The 13,865-nt window shown below is 44.7% G+C and overlaps 1 protein-coding gene and 1 pseudogene across 1 annotated transcript; both read right to left on the bottom strand.

Annotated features, from left to right (window-relative positions):
* Positions 1 to 580: 580 nt before the first annotated feature.
* Positions 581 to 935, bottom strand: LOC114206491 (non-histone chromosomal protein HMG-14 pseudogene; annotated as a pseudogene).
* Positions 936 to 11,052: 10,117 nt separating this feature from the next.
* On the bottom strand, positions 11,053 to 13,852 carry CYP1A1 (cytochrome P450 family 1 subfamily A member 1). The gene is made up of 6 exons (XM_028100304.2): positions 13,013 to 13,852; positions 12,350 to 12,476; positions 12,165 to 12,254; positions 11,735 to 11,858; positions 11,503 to 11,589; positions 11,053 to 11,338 (listed from the first exon to the last, which is right to left on the bottom strand). The coding sequence occupies exons 1-6, from the start codon at positions 13,850 to 13,852 to the stop codon at positions 11,053 to 11,055; spliced, it is 1,554 nt and encodes a 517-aa protein (XP_027956105.1).
* Between the last annotated feature and the right edge of the window lie 13 nt (positions 13,853 to 13,865).

The raw sequence follows: 13,865 nt of genomic DNA on the forward strand, positions 1-13,865 counted from the left end.
TACCAAAAACAACATGGGAATAGAAGTAATTTAAAATATTCAATTGGGCGCCTGGGTGGCTCAGATGGTTAAGCGTCTGCCTTCGGCTCAGGTCATGATCCCAGGCTCCTGGGATCGAGTCCCGCATCGGGCTTCCTGCTCAGTGGGGAAGCCTGCTTCTCCCTCTGCTTCTCTCTCTCTCTCTCTCTCTCTCTCATGAATAAATAAATAAAATCTTTAAAAAATAAAATAAAATAAAATAAAATAAAATATTCAAGACATAGTAAATGCACGACCGACTCCAAATTGCCATTTAGTATGCTTGGTATTATAGGATATAAAAACTACCCCAGCTATGGAATGTTGAGCTGACACCCAAGACAATCAAAGCCTCCCACATTCAATATCCCACTATTTCCTGGTTGTACCAAAAAATAAACAACCAGCAAATGATTTCACCTCTTGAAAAAAAAGCACTTACACTTAAAAAATGGGATGAAGTGGGATTCCCTCCTTCTTAAAAATGTTTCTAGAGCTACTAAAAAACTTGCATTTACAAAATAGTTGATAAAAATATTCCTCTGGATTGTACAAGAAGGGCGACAGGGACCACTACTGATAAGACATGGTTTATGGTATTAATCAGACTTGGCTTCTTTCTCTCCTGCTTCATCGGAGGCTGGACTCTCCTCATTTTTAGTTTCTCCGTTTTCCGCAGGTAAGTCTTCTTTCGTTTCTTGGTTAGCCACTTCAGCCCGTTTTCCCTTCGCTCCCCTTTTCCCCTTTGTTTGCACTTTCTTGTCTGAAGATTTTTATCCTTTCCTGCCGCCTTTTTTGGCTTCGTTTCCACTTTTGCAGGAGCAGGTTTAGCTGACAACCTCGCCGACCTCCTCTTGGGCTCCTCCTTCGACGCCCCCTCGGCGGAGCTGACCTTCCTCTTGGGCATCGTGGCGGCGGGGCGGCGCGTGCCCGGTGCCTGCGGGCCGGGGCGCGCGGAGACCCTTCGCCAAGCTGGGCTGCCTGGCCGCCACCGCTCCTCCCGCCGCCCGAGCTGCTGCGACCCGCCCTAAATAAAATCTTTTTAAAAAATAAAATAAAAAATAAAAATAAATAAAAAACTAAGTTTTTTGGGTCACGTGTGTGGCTCAGTCATTGGGCGTCTGCCTTCGGCTCGGGTCATGATCCCAGGGTCCTGGGATCAAGCTCCGCATCGGGCTCCCTGCTCGGCGGGAAGCCTGCTTCTCTCTCTCCCACTCCCCCTGCTTGCGTTCCTGCTCTTGCTGTCTCTCTGTCAAATAAATAAATAAAATCTTTAAAAAAAAAACTAAGTTTTTTTTATTTTGATGAAGTCCAATTTATTTTTTCTATTGTTGTGCTTTTGATGTCATATCTTTTTTTATTTTTTAGGATTTATTTATTTGAGGAAGAGCAAAATCAGGGGGGAGGGGCAGAGGGAGAGAGAGAGAAGCAGACCCTCCTGAGTGCAGAGCCTATCGCAGGGCTCAATCCCATGACCCTGAGATCATGACCCAAGCCTACCAACAACAAGAGTCAGATGTCCAGGGCGCCTGGGTGGCTCAGTTGGTTAAGCGACTGCCTTCGGCTCAGGTCATGATCCTGGAGTCCGGGAATCGAATCCCGCATCGCTTCTCCCTCTGACCCTCTTCCCTCTCGTGCTCTCTGTCTCTCAGTCTCTCTCTCTCAAATAAATAAATAACATCTTTAAAAAAGAAAAGAGTCAGATGTCCACCTGACTGAGCCACCCAGGTGCCTCTTGATGTCAAATCTAAGAAACTACTGTCAAAGATGTGCATCTGTGTTTTTCTTCTAGGAGTTTTATGATTTTAACTCTTATATATAGCTCTTTGATCCATTTTGAATTAATTTTTGTAAGTGGTGTGAGGTAAGGGTTCAACTTCCCTCATTAACATTTTGATACCGGGGCACCTGGGTGGCTCAGTTGGTTAAGCATCTGCAAAGTTTCCCAGGTCTTATGATTTAAAAGAACAATATTTCTCAGCACTATCATTGACATTGATATGATTTCAATGAACATAAGCCCTAATATTATGCCCTCGATACTTATTATCAGAAGCAGCATCCTGTTTGTCCTTTTTAAAATCTCCCTTTTGATCCTTTTTTTTAATCTAAGAAGAGACCACTAAATTTGGATTCATGTCCCCAGATCTTCACAGCTGTGTTTATTCCTTCTCTGTGTCCAGTTGATCATCAGTTGTTCAAATAATTAATCCACTTTCTTTCTCTGCAATATCATTTGATGAATCAATTTTCAAAATAGCAGTTGCACAGTAGCTTCTAGGACTCTAGAGTTCAAGCATCTTGTGACTCTAATGTAAAAATACCAATTAGAACCTTGAGAAGAGTTTAAAAAGCACTTCTAAACCATAACTCTTGTCTTCCCAAGAGCTAGCCATGAGAATTTATTCCAAAGGGTATTTTTAAAAGCCAAGTAGGGGGTGCCTAGGTGGCTCAGTTGTTAAGCATCTGCCTTCGACTCAGGTCATGATCCCACGGTCCTGGGATTGAGTCCCTGCATCGGGCTCCCTGCTCAGTGAGGAGGTTGCTTCTCCCTCTCCAACTCCCCCTGCTTGTATTCCCTCTCTTGATCTCTCTCTCTGTCAAATAAATAAATAAATAAAAATATTAAGAAAAAAAATAAAAGCAAGTAGTGTATTTTTTAAAGATTTTATTTATTTTTTTAACAGAGAGAGAGAGCACAAGCAGGCAGAGCATCAGACAGAGAGAAAGGGAAAAGAAGGCTCCCTGCTGAGCAGAGAGCCCTATGTGGAGCTCAATCCCAGGACCCTGGGATCATGACCTAAGCCAGAGGCAGACGCTTAGCCAACTGAGCCACCCAGGCGACCCCCAAGTATCTTATTTTAAATTTTGTATAAAGATTTTTCTTTTTTTTTTTAAGATTTTACTTGTTTATTTGACAGAGACACAGCGAGAAAGGGAACACAAGCAGGGGGAGTGGGAGAGGGAGAAGCAGGATTCCCGCCGAGCAGGGAGCCCAATGTGGGGCTCGATCCCAGGACCCTGGGATCATGACCTGAGCCGAAGGCAGACGCTTAAGGACTGAGCCACCCAGGCGCCCCTAAATAAATAAAATCTTACAAAAAATAAATAAAAATTGTGGTAAAATACACATAACATAAAATTTACTATTTTAACCATTTTTAAGGGTTCAATTAAATGACATTAAGTGCATTTGCAAGATTGTATAACCATCCACCACTATCTCAAAGACTTAATACTTCATTATTTTGGATTTGGAAAGGCAGTGTTAAAAAAGTTGTTAGAACAAACTGGCCTCAAGAACAAGGAATATGTTATTTTGGCCACCTCATTAATCAGAATAATAATAGCAATATTTAAAACAATAACATAAGAGCGCCTGGGTGGCTCAGTTGGTTAAGCGACTGCCTTCGGCTCAGGTCATGATTCCGGAGTTCCGGGATCGAGTCCCACATCGGGCTCCCTGCTCAGCAGGAAGCCTGCTTCTCCCTCTGACCCAACCCCCTCTCATGTACTCTCTCTCATTCTTGCTCTCTCAAATAAATAAATAAATCTTTAAAAAAAATAAAACAATAACATAATAAAAGCATGATAATCACTAAGAATCTTAATCCTTCCTAAAGTAAAGAAACCTTGTTGATTTATTTAAAACAATGTAGGAAAAATAAAAAATAAGATAAAGATAAAAGAAACTTAGGGTATAGGAAAAGGCAGCTGGGAAACAGAAGTTAGATTTTTTTTTAAGATTTTATGTATTTATTTGACAGAGAGAGACACAGCGAGAGAGGGAACACAAGCAGGGGGAGTGGGAGAGGGAGAAGCAGGCTTCCCGCTGAGCAGGGAGCCCGATGCGGGGCTCGATCCCAGGACCCCGGGACCATGACCTGAGCTGAAGGCAGATGCTTAACGATTGAGCCACCCAGGCGCCCTAGATTTTTTTTTAAAGATTTTATTTATTTATTTGAGAGAGAGACAGAGAAAGAGAGGAACAGAGGGCGAGGTATAGAGGTATACAGGGAGAAGCAGACGCACCACTGGGCAGGGAGCCTGCTCCTCCCTCTCCCACTCCCCCTGCTTGTGTTCCCTTTCTCACTGTCTCTCTCTCTGTGTCAAATAAATAAAAAAAACTTAAAAAAAAAATAAAAAAATAAAAAAACAAGACCTAACTATACAGTGCCTACAAGAGACTCACTTCAGTTTTCAGGACACACAAAGACTCCAAGTGAAGGGATGGAAAAAGATATTCCTCGCAAGTAGAAACCAAAAGACAGCATAAGTATTTTGACAAAACAAGGCTTCAAGCCAAAAATGCTAACAAGAGACAAAGAGGGGCGCCTGGGTGGCTCAGTCGGTTAAGTGGCTGCCTTCGGCTCAGGTCATGATCCGCTCAGGTCCTGGGATCGAGCCCCACAACCAGCTTTCTGCTCAGGGGAGAGCCTGCTTCTCCCTCTCCCTCTGCCTGCCACTCTGCCTACTTGTGCTCTCTCTCTATCTCTGTCAAATAAATAAATAAAATCTTTAAAAAAGAGAGAGACAAAGAGGTCATTATATAACGTTAAAGGGGTCAATTCATCAATAAGATATAATAATCAGAAATATATATATATTGTACCCAACATCAGAGCACCTAATATATATTAAGTAAATACTAACAGATCTGAAGGGAAAAGTAGACAGCAATGTAATAATAGTAGATGATTTCAATATCCCACTTTCAACAATGGATAGACCATCCAGAGAGAAAATCAACAAGGAAACACTGGACTTGAACCATACTTTATACCAAATAGACCTACCACACATATATAGAAGATTCCATCCAGTAGTAGCAGAATACATATTTTATTCAAGTGCACAAGAAACATTCTCCAGGATAGATCATATGATAGGTCACCAAACAAATCATGGCAAATTTACGGATATTGAAATAATACCAAGTATCTTTTCCAGCCACATTGGTATAAAACTAGAAATAATTGAAAGGAGGAAAGAGGGAAAAATGAACAAATATGTAGAAATTAAACAACACACTTCTGAACAACCCATGGATCAAAGAAGACATCCAAAGGGAAATCAAAAAATACCCTGAAACAAATGAAAATGGACCACAGTACACCAAAACCTATGTGATGTTGCAAAAGCAGTTCAAAGAGGGAAGTTCGCAGCAATAAATGCTTACATTAAGAAAAAAGAAAGATTTCAAATAAACTACTTAATTTTATACCCCAAGGAACTAGAAAAAGAAGAAACTGAGGCCAAAGTTAGCAGAATTAAAAGACAAAGATCAGACCAGAAATAAACAAAACAAAGACCAGAAAAATAATAGAAAAGATTAATGAAACTAGCTTTTACTTTTTAAAATTTTTTATTTATTTATTTTTTGAAACTAGCTTTTTTTTAAGATTTTATTTATTTACATGAGAGAGAGAGAGAAAGAGTATTCTGTTGTATGGTTATACCACATTTTATTTATCCATTCATCAGGTGATTAATATTTGAATTATTTCTTTTTTGGTTATTATGAATAACAGTGTTATGAACACCCATGTACACATTTTTGTGTGGATATATGTTTCAGTTCTCTTGGGTATATACCTAACAGTGGAATTACTGGGTTATATGGTGACCCTGGGTTTAACTTTTTAAGGAACTATTTTCCAAGGTAGCAACATCATTTTACATTTCCACAGAAATACATAGTATTTCTTTTGTTTGTTTGTTTGTTTTGTTTTTTTAAGTATAATTGACATACAATATTCTATTAGTTTCATGTTTATAACACAGAGATTCAACATTTGTATACATTACAAACTGGTCTAGTTATCTTCTGCCACCATACAAAGTCAATACAATGTTATTGACTATATTCCCTCTGCTGCACTTTACATCCCCATGACTTATTTATTTTATAACTGGAAGTATGTACCTCTTGATCCTCTTCCCCATTTCACACCCCTAATCCCCTTCCTGTCTCACAACCACAGCTCTGTTTTCTCTGAGTCTGAATTTTGTTTCATTTGTTTGCTTTGATTTTTAGATCCCGCTTGTAAGTGAAATCATGCAGTACTCCTCTTTCACTATCTGACTTATTTCACTTAGCATAATGCCCTCAAGGTCCATCCATGTCATCACAAGTGGCAAGGTTTCATTTATTTTATGGATAAGTAGTGTTCCACACATCTTTAACCATTCATCTATCAATGGACACTCAGGTTGCTTCCATATCTTTGGCTATTCTTTTTTAAGGTTTTATCTATTCATTTGAGAGACAGTGTGTGTGTGAGCATGAGCAGAGGGGAGGGGCAGAGGGAGAGGGAGAAGCAGACTTCCTGCCGAGCAGGGAGCCCGATGCAAGGCTCCATCTCAGGACCCTGAGATCACGACAGAATCCAAAGGCGGATGCCTAACTGACTGAGCCACCCAAGTACCCCCATATCTTGGCAATTGTTAAGTAATGCTGCAACAAATATGGGAATGTATATTTGAGTTAGTGTTTTTGTTTTCTTCAAATAAATACCTGGGAGTGGGATTACTAGATCCTATGGTAATTTCTATTTTCAATTTCTTGAGGAAACTTCATACTGTTTTCCATAGTAGTTGTACCAAGTTACATTCCCACCAACAGTGCATGAGGGTTTCTTTTTTTCTGCATCCTTGCCAACACTTGTTATTTCTTGTCTTTTTGTAATAGCCATTCTGACAGGTGTGAGGTGATATATCGTGGTTTTGATTTGCATTTCCCTGATGATGAGTGAGGTCGAGCATCTTTTCATGTGCCTGTATTTTTACAGACACTAAAGTATACATGCTTCCCTTAAAAGACACTCAGAAGCCCCCAAAATGAGGCAAGCATAGATTATTCAGGAGACATTCCAGAAGGGATAACTGATTCCCTCTTCATGTGCACTCCGCCAGCAACAACAATAGGACTAGTACAAGTAGAAAAAGTTCAAAGCTTGTCGCTGACCTATCATAAGTTCTATATCACCACACTTCTGTTCTAAACAAACTGGTCTAAGTTCATTAGCTAGAGTTGTCAGAGATAATTGTATAGCCATGATTCCCTTGTAAATCAGTCAAGGGGAAATTTGGGTTATAGCAAACACTCCCTGCTGCATCTGTGGAAATACTGTAAGGCAAAAAAGAAAATGACTCTCTAAAATAGGCCAACTTGATTTTGGGACACATTTTGATTGCCTGGATTTCATAATCTAGGACCTTGGCTTCCAGACCTATCAAAAGACTAATAGTCATTTTGATTTTGATAATTGCCTATATTACAATTGGCCTATATAGCCTATCTGGAATCCTAAGAACCACTAGGGCACCATCGGTAGGACAGCCATCGTCACATCAGATGGTCCAATAACTCATCCCACAACAGAAGAAGAAAAGATGAATCCTGGGTCAATTGTAGATGACATTCAGTGGAGGGCGCCTGGGTGGCTCAGTTGGTTAAGCGACTGCCTTCGGCTCAGGTCATGATCCTGGAGTCCCAGGATCGCGTCCCACATCGGGCTCCCTGCTCGGCAGGGAGTCTGCTTCTCCCTCTGACTCTCCTCCCTCTCATGCTCTCTGTCTCTCATTCTCTCTCTCTCAAATAAATAAATAAAATCTTAAAAAAAAAAAAGATGACATTCAGTGGATGTTCTTCTTAATCAGCAAATTTATTTTAATCTGCAAAACCCTGGCAATGATGAAAATCTGGATATAATAATGGAATGAATGTCCTAAGACCTAACTTTGTCTGCACTTGACCCAAAAGGAGGACCGAGAAAGAACAGCCCCCAATAGCTGGAAATAATATACTGATCACAGCTAGACCTCACTATTATCACAGGTTGGTCTAATGCTCACAGTCTCCTTTGTTCCCCTCTTCTCTGGCTCTTTTCTTACAGAACACCAACATCATACAAGGTTATTCTGAGAACATGATAAAATGAAACAAATAAGGTCACTTTTTGTAGAGACAGAAGTAGAAGGGCCGCAGGAAGGAGAAAATAGGGAGTTTTGTTTAATGGGTAGAGGTTTAGAGTTACAAGATGACAAGTGTTGTGGGGATGGATGATGGGGATGATTGCATAGCATTATAAATGTATTTAATATCACCGAACTGTACACTTAAACATGGTTAAGATGGTACATTTCATTTATATGTATTTTACCAAAATTTTTAAAAATGGAAAAAAAAACAAGGCCACTTCATAATTTTGTCTAAGCATAGGTAGAAGTTAGGTCACAGTGCTACCCATAAAATACCCAATCATAGAATTGTCTCCACTTTCTAACAGCATCCAATCGAGAGCTAACCCCCCCTAAATTACTCACCCAAAGCCCAAATTGTGTAAGAAGTTCTAACATTCCTCTTATTGAGACACCCCACAGTTTCCTATGGTGTGCGTTCTCCCTCACAGCAATGACTAATAAACCCAGCTTGCTTCACTACAGGTGTGTTCTTGGTGGTCTTTGGTTGAAGGGCATTGACCATATATATTAATTACATTTCTTTTTTTTTAAAGATTTTTATTTATTTATTGAGAGAGAGAGAGAATGGTAGAGAGAGAGCATGAGAAGGAGGAAGGTCAGAGGGAGAAGCAGACCCCCTGCTGATCAGGGAGCCCGATGCGGGACTCGATCCTGGGACTCCAGGATCATGACCTGAGCCGAAGGCAGTCGCTTAACCAACTGAGCCGAAGGCAGTCGCTTAACCAACTGAGCCACCCAGGCGCCCCATTAATTACATTTCTAAAAAGCAAAGAGCAGTTCAAGTTAATTGTGTTTTTTCTTATTTTTATAAAGCAAGTATCTTTGAAACACACCCAGTTAAGAAATGGAACTTTATCGGTCATCCTGGAAGCCCTCTACGTGTCCGATTTCAATTATAACACACTCCCTCCCCACCAGAGGATGTGATTTTCTGTGAGGGCTGACTGGCTTGAGAAACATTTAGAGCAGGCCACACCAGGCCAAACCACTGTCCATATCCTGATAGTAATCATTTCCTTATTCTTACTGTAAGATTCGTCACCAAATGTGTATTCCTAGACATTGCAGTTTAGTATTGTTCATTTCCCTTTTTTTTAAGATATATTTATTTATTTTAGACAGAGAAAGAGAACATGTGGGTGGAGGGGAGGGGCGGAAGGAGAGGGAGAGAGAATCTCAAGCAGATGCCCCGCTGAGCACAGAGGCAGGGCTCTATCTCACGACCCTGAGATCAAGACTTGAGCCGAGGGCGCCTGGGTGGCTCAGTTGGTTGGTCGACTGCCTTCGGCTCAGGTCATGATCCTGGAGTCCCGGGATCGAGTCCCACGTCGGGCTCCCTGCTCGGCAGGGAGTCTGCTTCTCCCTCTGACCCTCCCCCCTCTCATGTTCTCTCTCTCATTCTCGCTCTCCCAAATAAACAAATAAAATCTTTAAAAGAAAAAAAAAAAAAGACTTGAGCCGAAATCAAGAGTCAGAGTCTTAACAGACTGAGCCACCGAGGTGCCCCCTGCCTCTCATTTTTGAGGCGGCATCTGCGTAGCTATCCCCAAGATCTGCAGCATCCCCTTGCACCCACTCCTCCAGCTCCAGCTCTGGGCCTCGCCTTCCTGTAGGCATCTGTCTGGTAGAGCTCTCATCACAAGGAATTGGATGATGTGTTTATGAGTTGGTTCCTCCAACCAATTTGGGAGGCTTTTGAAGGCAGAGACCACGTTTTATTTGCTTTATAGTCCCCAGTGCCTGGTCTAGAGAATGCACTTCATCAATGTGTGATCAATTAGGGGAAGGCAGTGAAGTGGTAGTCTTGTGCCCCAACTGGATGATGAGCTTCTGAGAGCCATGCCTTCACCTCTTCACTGCTTCCTCTTCCTCTCCTTCCTCCCGTAGTTGAACCCAACATGAGAATGGGCTCAGACTGGGCAGGTGAGGAGTGATGGATTCATTCAAGAGCCAGAAAGCTGGGGCACCTGGGTGGCTCATTCAGTTAAGCAGCTGCCCTCAGCTCAGGGTCCTGGAATCGAGCCCCATGTCAGGCTCCCTGCTAAGTGGGGAGCCTGCTTCTCCCTCTCACTCTACTCCTCCCCCTGCTTGTGCTATAAATAAATAAATAAATAAATAAATAAATAAATAAATAAATCTTTTTAAAAAAGTCAAAAAATTTCCACAATAGGACTTCTGGATAATATCTTTATTTAGCTTAGGTAAAGGTTTCTTACACATTTCTGGATATTTGGGTTAGAATTTTCTCTATTGCACTCAATAAATTGTTCTTAAGCTTTTATATATGATAAATGCAGACATGCCAGTACAGTGCAGGTTGAAAAAAAGCTTCTTGTGTACAAACTTTTTTAAAAGGCATTTTTATATAGGGCATAGAGACCTGGTCTCTGGTGCCTGAATCTGGACATTCCCTCTGCTCTCTACTCCTCTTATGCGCAAGTCCGCAGCCCCTCTTGGACAGGAACAGGGGCCTTCCAAGGCCAGGAGGCAGCCCTGTTCCTGCCTGTGGGGACAGCAGAAAAAGGCATCACAGTGTCCCGGAACCATGTGGTCAGATTGCTCAGTAGTATCCTAAGCTGCCTCTTCCCTTCACTCATGACAGCTCCTAAGTGTCAAGGAAATTGGACAGGCCCTGGTGTGGCCTGCTCTAAATGTTTCTCAAGCCAGTCAGCCCTCACAGAAAATCAGCCAGCCCCTGGGCTTAGGGGCTTCTAGAGCATTCCCTCGAGGTTTCCTGGGGCTTAGGACTTCCTAACCCAACCAAGCCTCCTGGCTCAAGCACAACTCCAGAAGGCTCCATCTGCTCCTTTGTGGCCCCTGCTGTGTTCACTGTCCGTGGTCAGTATGGAGAGGAGCAAGTCCAGGGTGGGGGGCAGGCATGATTCTTCAGGCTTGCCTGCAGCCCAGACAGCAAAACCCAGCCAGACCAATATCTGTGGGTTTCAGGCTGAAGCTTAGAATACCTCCCTGACCCTGGGCCAGCCCACTGGCCTGGTTGCCCAGATAGGCCAGGTAGACAAGAGGCTAGGCTGCAGGGCTTTCAGTCCCCTAAGTGCGTACCCGCACTTGGACGTGCTCACAACGGGCATGCTTCATGGTCAGCCCATAAATGGGGGTCATATCCACCTTCGTGCCCCGGGGCACACTGAATTCCACCTGCTGCAGCAGAATGGCCAGAAAGAGAAAGACCTCCAGGCGGGCAATGGTCTCACCGATGCACTTCCGCTTGCCCATTCCAAAGAGAATCACCTTCTCACTCAGTGCCTTGTTGATGGTGCCATCAAGAGTGAGAAATCGTTCTGGTCGGAACTCAGATGGGTCACCCCATAGCTTCCTGTAATCAGAGAGAAGAAGCTGAAGTGGTAGCTTGGGGGCTCAGAAGCATCAAGTGGGTTGAACCCCAGCCCCAAAGAGTAAGGGGATGGGCAAGTGGCCCAGGGACAGCAGGGTCTGGAGCTTGGGAGAGGGCAGAGTTGCCCTTGCCTCCTCTCAACTTACTGGTCATGGTTGATCTGCCACTGGTTCACAAAGACACAACGTCCCTTGGGGATGTAAAAGCCACTCAGACTTGTGTCTTTGGTGGTACTGGGGAAGAAAGAAGCCCAGTCAAGCTTAGGACCACAAGGACATCCCCCTGCCTCCCATACCTGTCCCTCCCTCCGGGCCTGATCAGGTACATGGACTGGAGGAAGGCCCACTATCAGACAGCAGTTGATCCATGGGGTCTCACCTATGAGGGATGGTGAAGGGGACGAAGGAAGCATGTCGGAAGGTCTCCAGGATGAATGCCTCCAGGTAGGGCAGCTGGAGCCTGTCAGAGAGCCGGGGCTGCCGGGCCCTGCCAATCACTGTGTCTGCAGAACATAAAGGACCATGTGGGGTGCCTGGGTGGCTCAGTGGGTTAAGCATCTACCTTCTGCTCAGGTTATGATCTCAGGGTCTTGGGATCCAGCCCAGCCCTGCACCAGGTCCCCTGCTCAGTGGGAGTCGGCTCCTCCCTCTCCCACCCCTCCCCCAGCTTGTGCTCTCCTCTCCCTCACTCTCTCTCAAATAAATAAAATCTTTAAAATAAAATAAAAAAGGACCATGTGGATGAAGGGGCTGCCCAGAACTTGGCCAGGCCCTCTGCCTTGAGCACTTTAAAGGAAGCCACCACCTACCCAGCTCCTCCTGGATCTTTTTCTGTACATTGGGGCTTGTCACCAGGTATAGGAGGCTCCAGGAGATGGCAGTTGTGACGGTGTCAAATCCTGACCAGGGGAGAACAAAGGGAAAGATTAAGCAATTGGCAATTGGCAGGCCAGGGCAGTCGGGCACAGGAAAGGCACGATGGGGTAGCTCATACCAGCTCCAAAGAGGTCCAAGACAACATTAACAATCTTCTCGTCAGACAGCTGAATGTTGGCATTCTCATCCAGCCTCTTGTCCTGACAATGCTCGATCAGGCTGTCTGTGATATCGCGAATGTGGCCCTGGGTAGGGAAGGCCCACAGGTGAACAAGACCCCAAACCCAGACCAACCTCTCCATCCTGGTTCCTCACCGTCCCTAAAACCTTCGTTCAAGAGGTGACCCCTCTACCTCAAGGCTGCCATCCCAGCTTCTCGTGCCCCTTTAAGGCTCTCTCCTGCCTCAGAATCCTGGCAGCCCCAACTCAAGGGACACCTGAGACAGAGGGGTCATCTAGACATGCTCTTTACACTTCTTTCTCCCATGAGGCCAGGAGACCAACTTTTTTAATTCTTCCTGTTCCCCACAACCACTGGCCTTGGGTCCTGCACAGACTGGGTATTCAGTAAATATTGCTGTCTGATGGAAGGATTGAAAGGCTAATCAGGGAAAAGTTCTATTTCCCTGCCAAGGATGGAGTCCACTCAACCACTCACCTCAAAATCCCAGGGTGAAGGCCCTGAGATCCTGCCAAATCCCCTACTTCTCCAGTTACCTCTGACCTTCTGGCCCCAACCCTACTGCTTCCCACCACCCACCTGCCTCTCCCCAGCCAGTACCTTCTCAAATGTTTTGTAGTGTTCCTTGACCAGCTTTTGCATGAAGCTGTAAAACCTCTTATTCAGGTCCTTGAAGAAATCCAGGGCAGGGTTGGGCAGGTATCGGAGGATGGGGAAGAAGTCCACAGGGTTCCCAGAGGCAACCGCCTCCCCGAACTCATTATTCAGGTTGATTAAGCTAAGCAGCTCTTGGTCGTCATGGTCATAGCGCTTGCCAAAGCACATGGCACAGACGACATTGGCCACTGACACCACTACATATCTGTAGGGGTCAAAGTGTCCAACCTCTGCCATCTGTTCCTGCAACCTGCTGAGGAGGGCCTCAGCCTCCTTCCTCACATGCTCTTCCAGGTAGCAGGAGGATGAGGAACCCGGGTCTGAGGCAATGGAGAAACTTTTCAGGGCGTTCTGGGCCAGGCGCCTGCGGGCAGCCCACACTGGTCCAGAGTCTGGGCTGAAGGACATGCTTTGGCCATTAGTAATCAGAGTGAAGCTGTAGAGGTCAGGCCGGCCCTTGAAATCCTCACCCTGCCTCACTAGGGCTTGCCGGACGGTGTCCAGGCCGCTGAGCACCAGCACGGGTGTGGAGCCAATGTGGATTTGCAGCACGTCCCCATAACGCTGGCTCAGCCTGGACAGCGCCAGATGTGGGTTCTTCCCCAGGGTCAGTACGTTCCCCAGCAGGGGCCAGCCCCAGGGCCCCGGGGGACTCTTTAGGCCTTTGGGAACCCGAGGCTGCCAAGCCCTGACCACCCAGAGCACCAGGCAGAAGACAGTGGAGGCCAGGAGAAGCTCTGTGGCCGAGATGGGGATGGAGAATCTGGACGCAGAGAACATCATCAGCGTAGAGTTC

The sequence above is a fragment of the Eumetopias jubatus genome, unplaced genomic scaffold, assembly GCF_037043125.1.
Source record: "Eumetopias jubatus isolate StellerSeaLion01/CBP00866 unplaced genomic scaffold, mEumJub1_p1.0 scaffold_7, whole genome shotgun sequence".
NCBI classification, from domain to species: Eukaryota; Metazoa; Chordata; class Mammalia; order Carnivora; family Otariidae; genus Eumetopias; species Eumetopias jubatus.

Excerpts from the sequence above, each read along its gene's own strand:
- CYP1A1 (XM_028100304.2), bottom strand. The coding sequence starts at position 13,852 with ATGATGTTCTCTGCGTCCAGATTCTCCATCCCCATCTCGGCCACAGAG. Across the intron at positions 11,590-11,734 it reads CCCTTCACCATCCCTCATAG|TACCACCAAAGACACAAGTC; the intron begins GTGAGACCCCAT and ends TTTCTTCCCCAG. Across the intron at positions 11,339-11,502 it reads TGGCAGATCAACCATGACCA|GAAGCTATGGGGTGACCCAT; the intron begins GTAAGTTGAGAG and ends CTCTGATTACAG.